Source organism: Perca fluviatilis, chromosome 4 (genome assembly GCF_010015445.1).
Source record: "Perca fluviatilis chromosome 4, GENO_Pfluv_1.0, whole genome shotgun sequence".
In the NCBI taxonomy this organism is placed as follows: Eukaryota; Metazoa; Chordata; class Actinopteri; order Perciformes; family Percidae; genus Perca; species Perca fluviatilis.
Window position 1 is genome coordinate 11,845,308 of NC_053115.1, and position 17,717 is coordinate 11,863,024.

General features: G+C 39.8%; 2 protein-coding genes across 6 annotated transcripts in view; both read right to left on the bottom strand.

Annotated features, from left to right (window-relative positions):
- The window catches only part of LOC120557715 (MICOS complex subunit mic25a-like), a 74,983-nt gene extending 65,146 nt beyond the window's left edge, over positions 1-9,837 (bottom strand). For 2 of the 5 annotated variants that reach the window (XM_039798272.1, XM_039798269.1), the window contains exons 1-4: positions 9,628-9,837; positions 7,643-7,739; positions 7,306-7,360; positions 4,491-4,647 (exon numbers count right to left, since the gene is read on the bottom strand). In XM_039798272.1, the coding sequence (XP_039654206.1) occupies positions 4,491-4,647; positions 7,306-7,360; positions 7,643-7,739; positions 9,628-9,711 (393 nt within the window). In that variant the 5' untranslated portion in view covers positions 9,712-9,837. The remainder of the gene's footprint in view (positions 1-4,490; positions 4,648-7,305; positions 7,361-7,642; positions 7,740-9,627) is intronic. The other 3 variants (XM_039798273.1, XM_039798271.1, XM_039798270.1) reach the window with 2 other exon arrangements.
- Positions 9,838-10,157: 320 nt separating this feature from the next.
- tpra1 (transmembrane protein, adipocyte asscociated 1) lies at positions 10,158-17,528 on the bottom strand. Its single transcript, XM_039798268.1, has 11 exons — positions 17,313-17,528; positions 16,164-16,347; positions 15,845-15,977; positions 15,206-15,292; positions 13,937-14,009; positions 13,709-13,788; positions 13,492-13,602; positions 13,302-13,362; positions 13,002-13,104; positions 12,515-12,595; positions 10,158-12,393 (listed from the first exon to the last, which is right to left on the bottom strand). The coding sequence occupies exons 2-11, from the start codon at positions 16,334-16,336 to the stop codon at positions 12,123-12,125; spliced, it is 1,173 nt and encodes a 390-aa protein (XP_039654202.1). The 5' UTR covers positions 16,337-16,347; positions 17,313-17,528; the 3' UTR covers positions 10,158-12,122.
- Between the last annotated feature and the right edge of the window lie 189 nt (positions 17,529-17,717).

Genomic DNA, 17,717 nt, shown 5'->3' on the forward strand with positions numbered 1-17,717 from the left:
TTCTTCTACACGCTACTGAGGCTCCTGTTTGTCAAATGAATAAATTGTTGAATTGCAAATATGTCTTGTTTCTTCAAACTTCAATCATCCAATCCACCAAACGAGTCAATGGCAGAATAACCTATTTGGCATTGGCAGAGAAGATTTGGCAAATTTTTCATGGGCGCAACCCACATACTCAGCGTTGCTTCTCATCCCACAAATGCATGTTCCTTACAAATGGGGCACCATTTGAAAGGGAACTAATCAGGCTTTCCAACGGTATAAGATTTATTGCCAAAAAGCATTGTTACCACAGAGAAATAATGTACCAAACACAAATTTCCTTACTTTTTGTGCTAAGTTTATTAGCGTTATTCAGTCCTTGCCAGTGTTGCCAGAACTTGATCCTGATTTCAGTGGCACTTTTTTTTCTCTGAGACCACAACGCTCCTCCATCAACATCACTGTAAATGCAGAGATGAGTGGTGCAGGTTAGACATGAACACAGACAGTGCGGCAAGTAAGAATGAGAGGAATGTAGAGAAAAGAGTTTGAGAGGCTCTCCTCCTCCTCAAAAAAAAAAATATCAGTCCACACTTGGCCAGTCTTTGTGGAACATCAAAAAAGCAGCTTTTAACTGCTTTCAGTCTTTCCAAACAACACCTATAAGATGAATGGTGCACATTGGCACTCCGTTGTAGACTTCAATGAGCTACAGGTAGGCGTTACTACACTACAGGAAAAAAGATGCTACAAAAGGAAAATGAATGTTGTACCAAACAGAAATGTAAATACCACAGTATAAAAGAAGCTTAAAAATATAATATGCAAGATGCTAAAAGAATATAGTATTGACTGAACTGTGGATAAACCTTGCAAGCAGATATCCCCTACAACAGACACAAACAATTCTATGATGTAAATCAACACAGAGCCTGTTTAATGCACAGGTATGCACAGACACAGATATACAGTATACAGTATATACACACACAACTAGTCCCAGCGGTGGCGGTTGGCGCTGAGACAGGAGTAAATGGCTAATGTGAGTGTTTGTGACAGGCAGCCTGAGGCAGTGTGGGGGAGCAGCTCAGCTCTCTGACAGGTGCTGCCTCCACACCTCCCTCAACCCAACACTAACATATAGCCCGCCTGCTGGGGAGCCAGGAGTGCACGTAAGGAAATAGACTGGGGGGTGCTCGCTATATGTGTTTCTGTATTTTGATAGCGTCACAGCAGTGTGTGTGTGTGTGTGTGTGTGTGTGTGTGTGTGTCTCCTCCTCTGGGAAATAAGGTAGCCTCCAAACTACTCAAAGTGGAGCATTTTACTGTGAAATGGGGAACGAGAGAGAGGGATGGACAGACTTTTTCTTCAAGGCATCCAGCTGTGTTGTTGCCGGTGGATGCAAGGTTGATGGAAATGCAAAGAGGAGCCCACCTGCTAGGCAGAGAGATTTGAAGGCGACAGATCTCTCAGATTCCCAGGTACTTTCAATCTACTCAAAAGCTGAAGCAATCCAACAAACATATAGTACAGCGTTCTTTTTGATCTTGGGGATGAATTTTAATGGATTGCGGCGCTTGAGGTGAGTTTGTTAAGTATGTGTCACATTTTAGACAGTGGAGAAATCAAGCTGGGAACAATGAATGTGTTAAGACAGTTGAGCCAAAAAAAAGTGAGAGTCAGAGGTAAGACCGAACCCGGACAGGTGAGAAAGAGGAAAAGCTAAGAAGGGAGAGGCGATGATGGCACATAAACACTCAAAGTTACATGCTGTCTAGGATGTTTATCAACACCTGAAAGCAGCAAAAAACTTTCAAACACAAGAAACCTTCGATCCAAGCGTTGACAAAAAGACGCTCAAACCTGTCAAACACACCCTTCCGAAATAAACCTTTAAGGTGTACTTCTGTGCACTCAAAAATACATCTGCTCACAGAGACACTGACTGGCTGTATTGACTTGTCAAGTCAGAAAAAGTAGAAAACAAAGCTGTTAGGTAAGTGTTCAGTTTCACATTGCTATGCAACATCATTAAATGTTTGGAGCCCATATCAGTGTAAGCTAAGCCCGCGGCTTCATTCAGTGTTCATTACAGCTGGCTGGCACACCGAAAAGACACTGCAGGACAAATCAATTGGAGAGGAAAGAGAGAGAGAGACTGGGCTGTAGAAAAATCCACAGGGTTTAATATTAGCAAAGCAAGTAAAAAAAAAAATAGGGGAATAGAAAAATGTATGATCGGCAATAGATCACTGTTTATCAGTAACATTAAAAACCGAGTTGACACACAATTAGCAATAACCTTTCTTGCGCTCTCACGCACTGCATTGCTGGTTGAGTCATTATAAATCAGAATTTGACGGGAGCACGTGTTAAAAAAACACATTTTAAACAGTGACAAAGCAGAGCTATCACAGAAAGCACATGCAAACAACAATCAATGCAATCGCTTTATCTAAATGCATACACAAAACGCATGATAACTTTCTTGTTTACATGGCGTTTTAGAAAGCAGGCTGCTGCTGGAAGGCAGGGGTTAATCAGATTACAGAAGTGCATATGAACCCTGTGACTGTGATGGGAATACGTGTTAGCATTCATAGTAGAAGCCAACATTGTTCATATTCTTGTTTCCCTTCTATATTGAATACTGTTATTAATATAGCCTGTTAAAATAGATGATCATACTTGTACCCCAACAAGCAAGAAGGATCATCAGGGATTTCCCTGCTCTGATAAAGTACAGATACTGTACATCTCTGCCATCACATGTTGCTCCCACACCACATACATAATCTATTCAGTGCAGAGATTCAAGGGTTGTCGTAAACAAAAGTACTGTAACAGCTGTGAAAACTCAGCATCTTAAAATGCTGAATTAATATAACTTAACGTTTCTTTAGACAATGACAATTAGATCTGTCTTTTCAAGGTTAAACTGAGTGTGAACCAAGAGAAAATAGACAGAGGAAACACTATGCTACATTAGTGATAGAAAAATACTGCATTTATTGAAAAGCGCAACAATGTGACACTGAACAAGAGGCCTCTCGACTTCAGGGTTACTAACAATTAAACACTAAAATATAATAATTCACCAGTGCCTCACGTGCCATTCAAAGTCTAAACAGTAGAGGGTGCTGTTGACTTATAGTTTCTAGAGGAAAGGAAAACTACTACTACTGCTAAATAATACAAAAATGTACATGGTAAAATGTATAATTAAGTCATATTTTGATTTTAGAACATTGCTTCTGGGCCTTGACAGATACAATTCAGTATTTAAATTCATATATAATGGAAAATCTCAAAATTAAAATTTGCTTGCCTATTTCACCCCTTAATTTGAGTAAAGAACTCAACCAGCCCAAGTTAACAAACCACTGACATAAGCTGATAAGAAAGTAGGGGAAATTATAGATCATTTGAGAGGGATGGGAAATTATATTGCAAGCCATTATCTCATTGTTTCATTATTAAAATGTGTGGTATAGTTACATAAGAAATGAATTACTCCAAATATAGGCCGTTTAAAACACGGCAACCGTATTGTCAATTTCGGCAACCAAAAGCTGATGCCTGGTTGCCAAGCCGGCAACCACTTTAAAAAGTTAGCGTTGAACCATGCTAACTTAACGTTACTTCCTTATAACATGGCCAAAGTTCACTACCGCTGCCACCATGTTATATTCAGGTCTTTAACACTCATGAAGACTCCAGAATATCAGTTAAGTCACCAATTAGGCAATAGTTTATTTAACGTTCTTCTGGCAAACATACAAGTGGGCTCACACACATGGCTACTCTGATACATCTAGGTGCAACCTAAAACGGTCCGTGCTGCAATATATACACCACAAACAATTCCTATTGTTACACAACTGATTGAACCGCACTTATAGTTAGATAAAGTTGTAGGGAAAAAAAGTACTGGGAACCAAGCAATCAGCCCTTTCAGAACAGGCACACGCTCCAAACGGGCACTGCACTAGTTTCCTTAAATTGTGATGCCAATTTTTAGCCTAATAATGCATTATTATCTTACCAAGAGAGGTTAAGTGAACCCAGTACATTAAGTTGTAGATTAAATGTTCACACTTTTGTAAAAAAAAGTATCAAATGAGCAGGGGATGGGTGCCTTTGTCTCCTGTGCTTACAAGACAAGGGAAAGGACAAAAGTCAATAATAATTGTTGTTTTAATAAATTTAAATGAATACATGTGAAAGGAACTTCTTGGTAAAGATGTTTTGACAAAGTGTAAATTAGATAGATAGATAGACATTTATTGATCCTTTCGGAAATTCATCTTGCACCATACAGCTCATCAAAAAGACAGACAACAGACCATAAACAACAGACAACACAAGACCACCAACCCTTCCCTCCTCCCCCACAAGACTATTAATCAATAGTCTTGAGGGATATTCAATAAATACAATAAAGTAAAACTCATCAGTCCCACTAGTGGAAAGCCCAGGCCTAGACCTAGAAGGCATTACTCACCAGTATCTTGGCCTTTTGTTGCTCTTCATGGGCCTTTCCTTTCTCGATGAGGAGGGCCGGGGTCAGCTCATCCAGGCCTGAGGTTGCTCCTGTCTCTCTCTCCTTCTGAGCCAATCTGGCCAACTGCTCCTGCACCAGGGCCTGTTGATGCTCAAAGCTAGAGTAGGGGAAGATAAGAACTGTTTAAACCTTTATATATCCAGGGAATGTATGCTAAACATTCAGGTTCGTGTTCACAAAGAAAGCTAACCAGTGAGGTCAGAGAGATATTGGTTTCTGTTGATCAACACAAATACCAATATTTTGGGGATGAAGCATTTCAAAAGCCAATAAGACAAAAACAAACAGAGGCAGAGTGGAAAATGCCTAAAACAACATTTAGACTGAAGTGTGAGTTATGCTAGGTACGTGGAGACACGGACCCTACGCTGGACCCTACGCCGTAGCCTGACGTGCACTTCTCGAAAAATGTAACTACACGTGGCTTGGTAGCGTTACATTTCCTCCTATTCATTTCCTGGTTCTCCTTCTCCATGAACAACATGAAATCAAGGAGAGAGTTAACTTTTACTGCTACAGATTTACCACCGTGGTTAGAAAGCACAGAGGAGACTCTTTGTTTCTCTCACTATGACTCTAGAGTCACTACTCGCTCTGAAGCTAATCACCGTCACTCTCTTACTCGCTCTACCACACATTCCCCACGCGCACACACATATGCCGACCCCGCTATGCTCTTGAAGAGATGGAAGCACACACCAACGCACAAGTATAAACTTCAGGCCACTTACGTAGGCTACAGCGAAAGCTCTGCGTGGAGCCTCCACAGGACCATAAATCATGCTTAAGACATTAAAACTCTTAGCTGACCACCCATGGTAATTATATAATTCTGATTCATGAATTGTTGGGTGGAATCTAATTAAAGTATCACATTAAAATCAAATTAGGTTAAGGTTTATCATGAAAACAACTGTAGTATTAAGTCACACAAATACATGAGAACACACTTAAAGGGTAACTACCATTTTTTTTCAACCTGGACCCTATTTTTCTATGTTTTGTGTGTAAGTGACTGATGGGAAAAATAATCTTTGAAACTGGTCCAGTATTAAGCGTGAATGCTATAACCGGCAGCCACACACCAGGCTGCAATGTAACCCTATGCTATGGGGCAAATGTGCTTCGTCAATTTGGTCCACTAAAATGTTTTTCAATTTAAAAAAAGCAATACTTTTAGCGTTTATAGAGCAAACATATTTTCACATGTAAATCCGTAAACTATGTGTTTATTTCAACCACAACTAGAGTTGTCATAGTTGGGGGGAACCCGTCTTTTCATAGTTTTATTTTGTTTCTGTCGACTTGGAATGAAGTGTATTTTACGATCCTAAAATGACTATTTATTTACATGGAGTCTGGTTGCTTTAGCGAATGCAATTTTCACGGATGTTTTAATGTTTAAAGAAAGAATCTTACTCTTTAACAGAAAGTTCAACCTCCTTAGAAATCCGTTCCATAATGTTGCAGACCCTTAGAATATTGATCTGAGCCGGTCAGTGGCAAAACAAGCACTTTTATGAAGGTAAATACAAGCTGCACAATTGCCCTATTAACATACATTGTAGCTTGTTTCGCTGACTGCCGACAGCAGCGATCTTGCTGGACCAATGTCAAAGATTGTTGTTCCCATCAGTCATTTAGAACAAAAACATAGTAAAATAGGATCCAGCTTAAAAAAAAAACAGTAGTTAACCTTTAATATATAATTCCAACCTAGGGCTGCACAGTATCATTGCGATATCAACTGCCGTAATAAGCACATCACGAAAGACTCTCAAAGGTTGTTTGTGTTAGTTGAAAGAGAATATCAGTAGAGAACTGCACTTTAAATGTAACGGTTATTCAGTTTTAGTGCTGCCTTTTATTTTCACTTTAATGTTCAATTTGTTCAATGAAATAATGTTGGAAGCGAGTTTATTTATCGCAAGTAATATCATCGCAATATTCAACAACGTTATTATCACATATTTTTCTCAGATTGTGCAGCGCTATTTAAACCTCTCATATAAAGTCTTAGAAATGACCATAGACATACTGTCACATAATCTCAACAACATCTATATCAATAATATCAGTTTCAAAATGTATTGTGGGGCTATTGTATTTGGTTTCCTGAAATACTAGTACCTGATACAACTAATATTATATATATATATACACACACACATCAATAAGAACTGATTACATTACAGAGGTGTATTCAGGCACAAAAACACTGATCAAAATATAATAATATATACTGTATATTATGTCTAACAAATTTCCAGGAAACAGCATTACAGTGACAGTGGGTAAGAATTGTTGGACTTGCTGACATGTAAATACTGTATATAGAGGCTCAGGATAGCATATGAGAATTCCAGCAACATAGCAACATGCCTGCTATACAGTAAGAGTAAATCAGCACGGGCAGTGTTGACAGGTCACTTGGCATGTGTATGTTCTCCATAAACATTGCACATTAGCATCAAGTGTCTGCTACTTTAAACATCTGTCACCTCCACTGGCCATTAGCTGCCTGTGTGGTGTCAACACAGAGGGCTCAACTTAAACATATGACAATATACGTTAGGCTCAAACATTCTGCAACAGTTGTAATAATCAATTGGCATCTCAGGGAGGCATCAAATTCTAAGTTAGCCAATACTAACGCACTATCATAATTAGTTACTTACAGAGTTATAGCAGGTCCTTCACCAAATATGGCTGGATAACAATAAAAACAGACAGTGACTTTAAGATTAGCACCTACCTTTTGCGGATTTCTTCCTGTATTTCTGTAGTGGTAGGTCCTGTTGGTTTTGGAGCTAAAAATCAAATTAAATGAAAATCAATACCATTGGCAATTACTGAATGGATCAGTTGGCAGAACAGAGTACCAAGAGCCACAAATTACCAGTATACCCCCCCCCCCCAAAAAAAAAAACAGTTTCTAATGCAGTTATTACAGTAACATTTATTTGAACAACACATTGGGAAAGCTCAGCTCTAATAAATGTGAGTGAATAACTGACACATATACACTATATTATGTCCTTCCTATAATGAACAATCTGTATAAGTCACACAGCACTAAAATTGGGACTTACTTGTTGGTTGTTGGTGATCATCTGGTGGAGACGATGGTGGCTTGGCGCTGTCAGACCCCTGAGATTCCTTTATCCGCCGAAGCACATCCTCTGAGAGCTGGACAGGAATGTTATAAATAACAAATGTGCACGTGTGTGTGTGTGTGTGTGTGTGTGTGTGTGTGTGTGTGTGTGTGTGTGTGTATGTATATATATATATATGTGTATACACACAGATGTGTGTCTTGGAAAGCAGCAGATTAAAGGTTCACAGGTTAGAGTCCATCCTGACCTAGACCCAGCCTGCTGAAATGCCCTTGACGAGATCACTTGCTATACCAGCTCCAGATGTGCTTCTGTACAGCTGTGCCTGACCTCTCCCACCCTAATGAATAGTAAAACAAAGAGTAGCTATATCTGCCTACATGGCATGAAAACTTTATTAATTTACTCTCCTACTGTAACGTTACAATTTGGTTCACAGAAAAGTGTCTGTTTTGTAACGTTTGACGTCACTAAAGATTTAGTTAACGTTGAAAGTACAGTAACATAACTGTTTATTCAGCTAACGCTAACTCCTGGCTCTGAATGTGATGACAAAGCAAATCTAGTGTTAGCAATAGACTGTAACAATCTAGCTAGCTAGTGTTAGTTGGCATTTACTGGACGATGTGTAGACATTACCTTGGTAAAGTTGGTTTTATATTGGATGTTGGATATTCACACATTCGAAAAATCTATTATGCAGCTTACCCTTTTGACCTATTCATGTCAAATCACTTTTACACATTGCACAAAGCTTCTTTTCCCAAAAAAACCATCCTTTGATTTTATAAATATTTTCTAATGTAAAAAAAATTCTATAAATATATTATGTGTGTGTGTGTGTCAGTCGTGTGGGGATCTGAGCTGCAGCCCCGCCTGCTGCAGATAGCCGACAGGATTGAAACAGCAGAAGCTTTCAGCAACAGAGTTTAAAAAAAAAAAAACAGCTTATATTGTTGTTAAAATGTATACTGGTTGGAAGGAGGGTCTGAAATCTCTTTCGCTGTAAGTTTTCTTGGTAAATGTGAGATGTTGGAGTCACATACAAAGAAACAAGGAAATGAATTTGGCTACGTACGCGTTACGTCAACCCGTTCTCACTTCCGCTTGGTCAGTGGCTCTCAGAGTCACATACTGATACAAAGTCTGGCACGTGGGACTGCTGGGGTTGGTTGAAGTCGCGGGAAACTCCGCTTATTGGACAAGAGTAAAAAATATTTTTAAAATTAAAGGATTTTTTCTTTTGAAAAATGAAGCTTTGTGCAACTGTAGTGGAGTTAGCTGAGTTCACCAAAAGTGGTTTGACATGAATAGGTCAAAAGGTCAAGCTGCATAATAGATTTATAGCATTTTTTTTACATTTTTTTACATTTTTTTTTTTTTTTTTTTTAAATAAGCTTTGTGCGATGTGTAGGGGAGTTAGCGGAGTTCACCAAAAGTGGTTTGACATGAATAGGTCAAAAGGGCAAGCTGCATAAATAGATTTTTTCTAATGTGCCGAATATCCAACGTCCAATGTAAAACCAACTTTACAACGGTATGGACATTTTGCCAGTAAGTTAACGTTGTAACGTACTTCGTTATGGCTGCGTCAATGTCCTCTATAATGACATTTTACGACTAGCAAACTTATATACTGTCTATGCTAGCAAACGTCGCCGTAATATATCACGTAAGGGTATGTACGTTAACTTAGTTTACTAATATAACCTAAAACAGCGAGTAACAGTAACGGTAGAGAGGGTATGACCGGGTTCATTTGAGGACATGGCACCTCAGCCTTTCAGTGCACCTTGAAAAAGCCCATAGATAAAAACAGGAGTGTTTATATCTATGGAAAAAGCCTAGCTACTAGCTAACCGTTATTAGCTTTAGTTAGTCGTTATGCCAAATAACACAAGTCAAACCTAGCCTCTAAATTGTAACAATAAGAGAAAACATGATGTTAACGTTAGTCCTACCTTTACTCCTTCAATTACTGTGACCTTCTCGTTCTCGTCCAGTCCGAATGACACTTTCTTAGACGTGCTGCCATTACCTCCCATTTTGACCAGCTGTCGGTTGGCACCGAATTAGAAAAAATAATAAAAACTGTGTGGAGACATAAGAGAGCGGCAGGAGTCGCCGCCACAGCGCCCGGTGGTAAAACGCTCCAATAAAAAGGTCAAACTGGCGCTACAGTATCCTCTGAGCTCATTGGTTGAATAAAAAAAAAAAAATACGGACTCACTGGTTGCGTATCTGAAGTAAAGGTTCATGGGAATTGTAGTTAAACAGTGGTTTGACTAATGTGAAGCGTTTAAACACAAACACAACAAACAGTCGTGTCGTAATCACAGGAGAAACTAAATGAAATGGGGAAAAAAGCCCTTTCCCAGAGTGTAGTTACCAAAAGAAACCACAAAGTGGAGTACTATCCTGAATTTGAATGCACTGCCATACCTAAACCAGCCAGGGTATGGTGTCTTGTCCCATCCCCAAAACAAACAAATGAAAGTCCAGGGTTTATTCTGTAGGTCACGGAATGCTCAATACATTGCATTAATATGGACTCAATATTATACAATCAATGCACTTAAATAAAAAGGCAATTTACAGATCATTTGCAAAATGATTTAACATCAAAAATATTGTCTATCAAGAGAGAGGACTTCCATAATGATGCACCTTGTCAACTAATGTCATGAATCAGCAAACCGATTTCCCAATCACTATTCTTAACGCCAAGTTATACAGCAGTTATCAGTGGCAATCAAATTTAAATATATATTTCTAGTCAGGAGGAAAATACTGTAATTTCTTGGAAATTCACAACTGCCTTATTGCGTTGTTGCTTTAAAATGATGAAAAAATAAATGTATTTTCTGCATTGAGGTCACCACTATCTATGATTACTGCTAGCTTAAATACTGTAATCCATTCATACCAAACATAAAGCATTTTCATGGGGAAACTCACATGCATCATATTTCCTTGGTAGGAATAAGCAAATGTGATGTGTGATGGTTTAAAAACAATAAAGTATGATATTTTGGTAATACTCAGAGGTATGACAAGAACTGATTTCATGGTCTGAACCAAGGAGCAAACAGCTCAAGCCTAAAATAGGTCAGATTGGAAAATTTGCTCTGCGACAGTCCAATTGTTTTCTCCTTGACACTGTCTTAAAATCACCCATCTTTGACATACCAATTGCCTGAGCCTCTCTTAATATCTAGTTTGTATCTATAGATTAAACTATATCAATACCATCATTTGATACCATAAAACTGAGCAATATTGTTTATGGTCTAATTTGAGCTCTTGTAATAACATTTGTGGAAAATTTGAACACAGGAAAAAAAAAAAGAAAAAAAAAAGATAGGCAGAAAAAGAAAAACTTTGCAACAACAAGCCCTTTGCGCCAAGCAGATCTGAACTAGATATGCTGATATGGAATGAGGGCATGTCTATTTGGACTCCACAAAAAAGGTTTCTGCACGTTTGTTGTTCAAATCCCACACGTAATAACACATCCTTAATGACTATGAAGCTAACAAATGTGCTTTCAGTAGCAGGAATGATTAATCGGGTATAAGAAATTAAAGCAAAAGCCCCAAATTTACAAAAGAGAGCGAGCTAATAGCTGGGACACAATTTGTGATTTGCCCTCGAGTCTCAGCCATTCCTGGCAGAGAGCGTTACATATGGTTTGTGATCTTTAGCGTAACTGCAATGCCTGTATTTAGGAGTTACCGATTTCCTTATCATATTCCAGTGACACACATCACGCCAACACGTTTCACATGTTCACAGGAGGGACAGTGCCTATTTCAGAAGACAAAGTACGCCTATCAAAATGAGTTAGCACTGGTCCTTCCCCTAGAGGCATGGTGATTCAGTAAAAAAAAATGTTTAGCCAGTTGGGTCGTAAATCTAATCCAAGGCAACAGATAATAAAGTCAGTTGAGAGGCTGTTACTCAAAGCTTTTAGTGAGAGGAATGTACAGATGTTGAGTTGCCATCAAAAGAATGTTAGATCTTTAAAGACTTGGTTAGTTAAAATGGGGTTAAAACTTCATTATTGAGGATTGAGCAGTTGACGAATGATGCTGGAATGACAGAAAACGAACCTGTTGAACAGAATCAATAGTAAAGAGTCTGTCGGGGCCACAATCACAGACAGTACTCCTAGTGTGGAGCTACAGCAGCAGTGCACTCTGGCAACACTGTTACAAAAGCAGTTGCTAAATTCACAGTCCTCCAGATAATTGGCTAGCAAAGGCCTCTCCTTAAGTGTCCACTTGTTAACTTATCCTGGCGTCAAAGCACGACCAAGAATACCCATTCATGGTGTCCAACTACTTTGTTCTGCTTTTTTTTTTGGCCAACTCCTCTGATCGCCACCCTGCATTACACACTATACACGCACAACATTTAAGTCCAGCTGTATAACCACCTCTCTTCTTCCATTCATTCACGCGTTGATAGGTCTCCAGCGGTCAGCTTCAGTGCTGTTAATGCTGCTGGACCCATAGGGTCCGGAGGCAACATCATCCAGGTATGCTCCAACCATACGAGAGCTGCCGGGACCAGAGCCATCGATCTGGGTGGAGGAGTAAAACAGGCCTTGGTCAGTCAGCTCCTTACGGCCAAGGGTCGTAGCGATGGTGGGGGGAAGGTGGACGTCACTTTCATCCGGCTCATCCACCTGTGACTTGTAGGAGAACAGGATCTTGGGCTCTGAACTGTGGAAACGAAGGAAGAAGGGAAATAAACGAAGACACTTGGTCAACTGTCTTAAGCGCAACTATAAAGTATTCTGTATTTTTGTTGTTGTATGATTCGTTTGTATTTCTTTGTACGAACCCAAAGAAGCCCTTGAGGAACGTGACATAAATGAGGGGAGCAAAGGTGGAGAAGTACAAGAAGGTGGTGACATCCACACAGCTGGTTCAGAAAAGACAAAAGAAAGGCATTAAAGAAAGTTACAGGATTATTATAAGCTTCAGATAGAGCAAGCACAACAAAGGTTTCTGCCAAAAAAAAAAAAAAAAAACTCTGTTATGTCCTCATGCTCTCGCCTAAACTCCACTGAACTTCATTGGACCCACCAAAACAGTGAGTCATCCCCTAGTTGAAACTCAGCCAAACAAACAGCCACCCAGCTCCATATTCAGGACATTTTTCTAAAAAAGGCTGTGCTGCATAAACCCAACACTTGTGCTGCATAAACCCAACACTTTATAGTCATAGTTGCTCTGAATTAAAACATCTATTCAACTTATCCTTTTCTTCCTAAAATACTCACACAGGTCCATTTATTAAGTATAATACTCAAAAGGAGAATACTGACCAGAGTCCCTCGATGATTCCAGCACATAGCAGAGCACTGCCCAGGCCCTGGACGAGGTTCAGTAAAGACAGGATGGCAGCATATACATAGAAACTCCTCTTAGCTGGACAAAAGAAGCAAAACAAAGATTAATGGGCAACAGAGGACAAATGCTTTCGATTATATGGCATCACGCAGTGGTAAAAAGCACATTTCTAAGAGTGCTGCACATCCTCGTGGATTACATGAGATGTAATGCTAATCTTTTAACCTCTTTAAAACTAATTTATGATCTCTGCTGAAATGAAATCCGTAACTTACATGGCAGAGATATTCTTTCCCTCACTGGAGTTTTAGGCAAGATCACAATCAAAGAGTACACCTATAAAAAAATAAAATAAAATAGGGTTACACCATCAATCAATTCAATGTCAGTTATCAGGTATCTGTCAAGTATGAGTTTTATTTTATTCCTCATGCTGCTTCTGCTGCATAGTTACAGGTTACAGACCAGAAAGAAGAAGCAGGAGCTGGCCAACCAGAAGTGCCGTCCTCCGTGACCGTAGATGTTAAAGTCCTCAGCGGACAGGTGACTGTCTGGATACAGGATCTCTAGCGTGCCCTAGAACAATATCTCCTTTATTTAAACTGAATTCAGAAAGACAACTCACCAAAATGTCAATTTTTTTTTATTTTTTATCATTTAACCTCTTATCATCCATCGTTACCTGTGTAATAGAGTAGCCCAGAGCCAGCACTGCAGTGATAGCCAGCACTCGCTTTATACTGGACTTGCTCTCCAGGTGACCTGATAAATGAATAAAGAAAGAGAATCAGGGCTGAAAAGGATGGTTATTAAGTGATCCCTTGAAACAGATGTGTCATGTGAAAAAGGACACACCAAACTGGTTTACATGCACAGTAAATGAGAAGTGAAAGCAGTAGAGCAAACTAACCGAAAGCCAGTCCCAAGATAACAACACTGAGCTCAATAGCCAGCAAGAAGAAGCGGGTGATTTCCCACAGCACCTGAAGAGACAACAAACATCATGAGTATGCAGTGTGACTAGAGTAGATTGGCTGCAGTGTAACACGTGTTGCCCCGGAACATTTGCAAAACCTTACAGGTCAGGTCACACTCCAAAGCATTATATAATCACGTCTGTGTTTTTCTTGAACAGTGCCGACATGACAATGTCCTATGGGAACAGTAGGTTCATCACTCTGAACTCCATAGGGATCTGTCTGGTATGTGAGGAATGTCAGCCATTCCTTTCCTTTTGGACATGAAAGCCAAACAAAGTCATGCTAAAGCTCATATCAGCCCCTCTGGGCATTCAATAAAAGGGGATATGACGACTGCTACTACGGTATGGGTGAAAAATAATCTGGAACATTTAGAAGGGAGTACATCAATTTAAAAAAATTTCCCAGGCTGTATGTTCGACCACACAAAAAAAAAGCAGTTTCTCCTCCAAACGGACCCTGCTGCTGTAGTTTACAGTAAACACGAAATCTTGTTTCCGTGTATGTTTTCAGTAAAAGAAAAGTGTAGAATAAGTCTGAAAAATTAAGAGTAAAAACAACAATCCTACACCGTTAACTCTATGTCCAGCTTTTATAGCTACAAATAACCATGCACTGTGGGGCTTTGCTAGCCTGGTTGACACATACCCTTCTCAGTTGTAAGTGAGAGTGGGTCTGGGACGCTGCTCAAATGCCTCTGGGCGCATTGGATAGTCCTTCAACCAATCAGACCAAAGATCTGGGTGACTTAGCAGCGACAGCGGCAGCGGCATCAACGGGTTGTTGCGCTTTGGTGGCCGTCATGTTGAATGTAAACAAAAAGCTGCTCGCCGTCGCTGCGCTATCGTCTTTGCGTTAAGCCCGCCTCAGCGGTTGTGATTGGTGCCTCGATTTTGGGGACATTGGAAATGGGCTTGAATGGGCTCTTGGCCAGACTGACTTGCAGAGCAAATCTCAAATTTCCCATAAGGTTTACCCAGGCTAGGGCTTTGCTGAAGGTCCAAATCAGTTACTGTTTTGATCATATAAAATGTCCATTTGACTTTGAGATGAAAAATATCTTTCACAAATGAATTGCTTAAAACATTACAGAAAACGTTTCTACTTGTTTGGATTTTGCATGAGCCTTTCATTTCCATGAAAAGAAAAACCTGTGTGTGTTCCAAAAACACTATTTATGTTTTCATGCGCTTCCTTACTTTGTCAATGATGGTGGCAGCGCTGGACGCACTGACAGTCATGGACACTACGGCCCGGGTGATTCCAACCGCCGCTACAACAAACACCTAGGAAATACAGTAAAAAACATGTTAGACAATATTCAACAAATCGGTCTTTTCAACTAAATAAAAACATGTCCTGGAGGAAAAGTACAGCTGATAGCAACACTGCACGGGTTAACACTAGTGACCCGTGCAGTGTTGATATCAGCTATACACTAGCAGTGACAAACAACATGCAGAGTTCCTTTACAGCCTTGCCAGGCATTGTGGAATGGAGATATCCTCTTCTCTACAAGTCTTTGTTGTTATTTTACCATCACTGGAATGCATTTTGGAAACAAAGAGTAAGCACCTTCCACATAGAAGAAACAGATTATAAAGCAGAGCAGTAAACAAACAAAGAAACCCCCTCAGCAAGTCTTTCCACAAGGTTGTTTGTCTTTGTTGTCAGACAAAAGTGAAAGATATTAACAGGTGCATTGTCCCTTCAGACTTTTTGGGGATCAACTGAACTGAAATACCTTTATTAATAGAATTCACAGTTTTGCACGATGCCAAGCTCAAGAGAACTACTTTGAATACTTTATATCTGTGTTTCTGTTGTCCGTGTCCTACCAGCAAGTAAAAGGTGACGAAGATGGGGCTGGAGGTGAGTCGAATCTTTGCCCTGGCTGAGGGCAGCTTCCACATCAGGAATACAAAGAAGGCCACATTAGGCACGAGCAGTAAAATGTCCCAGAACCGTACCCTAAGACAGGGAGATGAATGTGAGGGGGATAAGACAGGATATTCTGGAAAATTCTTTCATCTGCAGTAGATATTTTGTGTGGTCTGTCGGAATGCCATGTATGTCACACATATTCAAAAGCAATGTATGCTTTATTTTGTCTTTCATAGTTTCCAACTATTTCTTCTACAGTATGCTGCTGAATACCTGGAGTCTCCAATGTCCTCGTACAGAACTTGCAAACATTTGTGAGGCTTGGTGATGTTGGCTTCAGTATCAGGTTGCCAAGTTGGGAATGTTGATGTGTTCTCCAATGGTGTAGGTGAAATACTGCCATTGTATTGAGCAAACCTAATCACAGCAGTCACTGTGGCTAGCATGGTGTCGGGCGCTGCGGGGAAAAAAAGCTCACATCAGCTGAGGCAGACCTTTTTCTTGTCATTCTAACTCGAAGACTTTCCTCTTTTTGGATGAGGTTCAGGTTGTAAAGTGGGCTTTGTAATAGGAAGGTCTCTTTGGTTTAATACAAGGGTGCAGAGTCCTTTTTAGGGCATATAATAAGTAAATGTATGCTAGACCCAACTCGTAGCCTATGTCATATGAACATAGCAAAACACTTTATGAATCCAAACGTTTTGCTGCTTCAGCTAACGTTACAGAGGTTTAGGACTTGGTGTACTGTTGGATTGTTGTACCAGTTACGTACCCGTCACAGCTTTCTCCACTTTAAGCTATGTTGTTTTGCTATGTCAGCCATGTGTGGTGACATACATTTGAAGTTTCAAACGATACATAAAACTAATCTAGTTAGTCCTGTTAACATTAAAAGTAGCACACCTAACAGTTGGATAATTGACATGTTACAGTAGCTAGCCTACCCTTACAATACTTGGCTAGAGTAACGTTAAAAATAAAATGACAAGAGGTCGTAAATCAAGACCGCTCTTGCTGTAGCTAGCTCATTGGTTAAAGATGAGAAAGGGCAGCTAGTTAATCATAACGTAGTTAGCCTAATTTATGATTCCATCATCGGATTTATCATTAATACTTTCGCTTAGCGTCAGGGGGATTTCAGACGTTAGCTAGCTAGCTAATGCTGTGACTAAAGGTGCTAACAGCTGTCGGAGGATGGGCTGCTTGTAAATTACAGTTATATTCTCCGAGCTTCCGTAAGAGACAAATACAATAATGACGACTATGCTAAAGGTAAATATAGCTTGCTAATTAACACTGCTTAAAAAGCCGACTGGCTCAAGTTAGCATCAAAACAAACGTGTTAACGTTACAAGTGCAAGAGCACTGACGCTGACCCAACGTAACGACAGCTTCAACTGGTCAAAAATAAAAACATCTTACCGACTCAGTAGACTCCGATTCAAGGGAACAGCTGATGTAAAATATTTGACAAAGAATCTGTCTTCAGCACATGCTTTACTCGCTGTCATACACGCTGTAATCGATCAATAAACTGATCGCCGATACGGGACATGGCTGTGGATAGTTTCGTACAGTTTCCTTAACAAATTTTCCCAGTGAGGTCAGCTGACACTCACCAAACAAGCAGAGTAAGTCTCGCGAGATGACATTGTGTTTTTCTCGAAGAGGCGGGCAGCTTTGTTTTTATCAGAGACACTACAGGTAAATAGGGTCAGCATTTTAACTAATAGATATCATGAAACTTTCCTATAGTTGATTACAGACCATTTTTTTCTTAGAAGTATTCTGAAATTGTATGTTTAAATATGCAAATGAGAAATTATC

What these genes read in the sequence shown, in the direction of transcription:
- tpra1 (XM_039798268.1), bottom strand. Translation starts at nt 16,336, where the DNA reads ATGCTAGCCACAGTGACTGCTGTGATTAGGTTTGCTCAATACAATGGC. An exon ending in GAGGACATTGGAGACTCCAG is followed by an intron (nt 15,978 to 16,163) that starts GTATTCAGCAGC and finishes TCCCTGTCTTAG; the next exon opens with GGTACGGTTCTGGGACATTT. An exon ending in GGAAAGAATATCTCTGCCAT is followed by an intron (nt 13,105 to 13,301) that starts GTAAGTTACGGA and finishes TCTTTTGTCCAG; the next exon opens with CTAAGAGGAGTTTCTATGTA.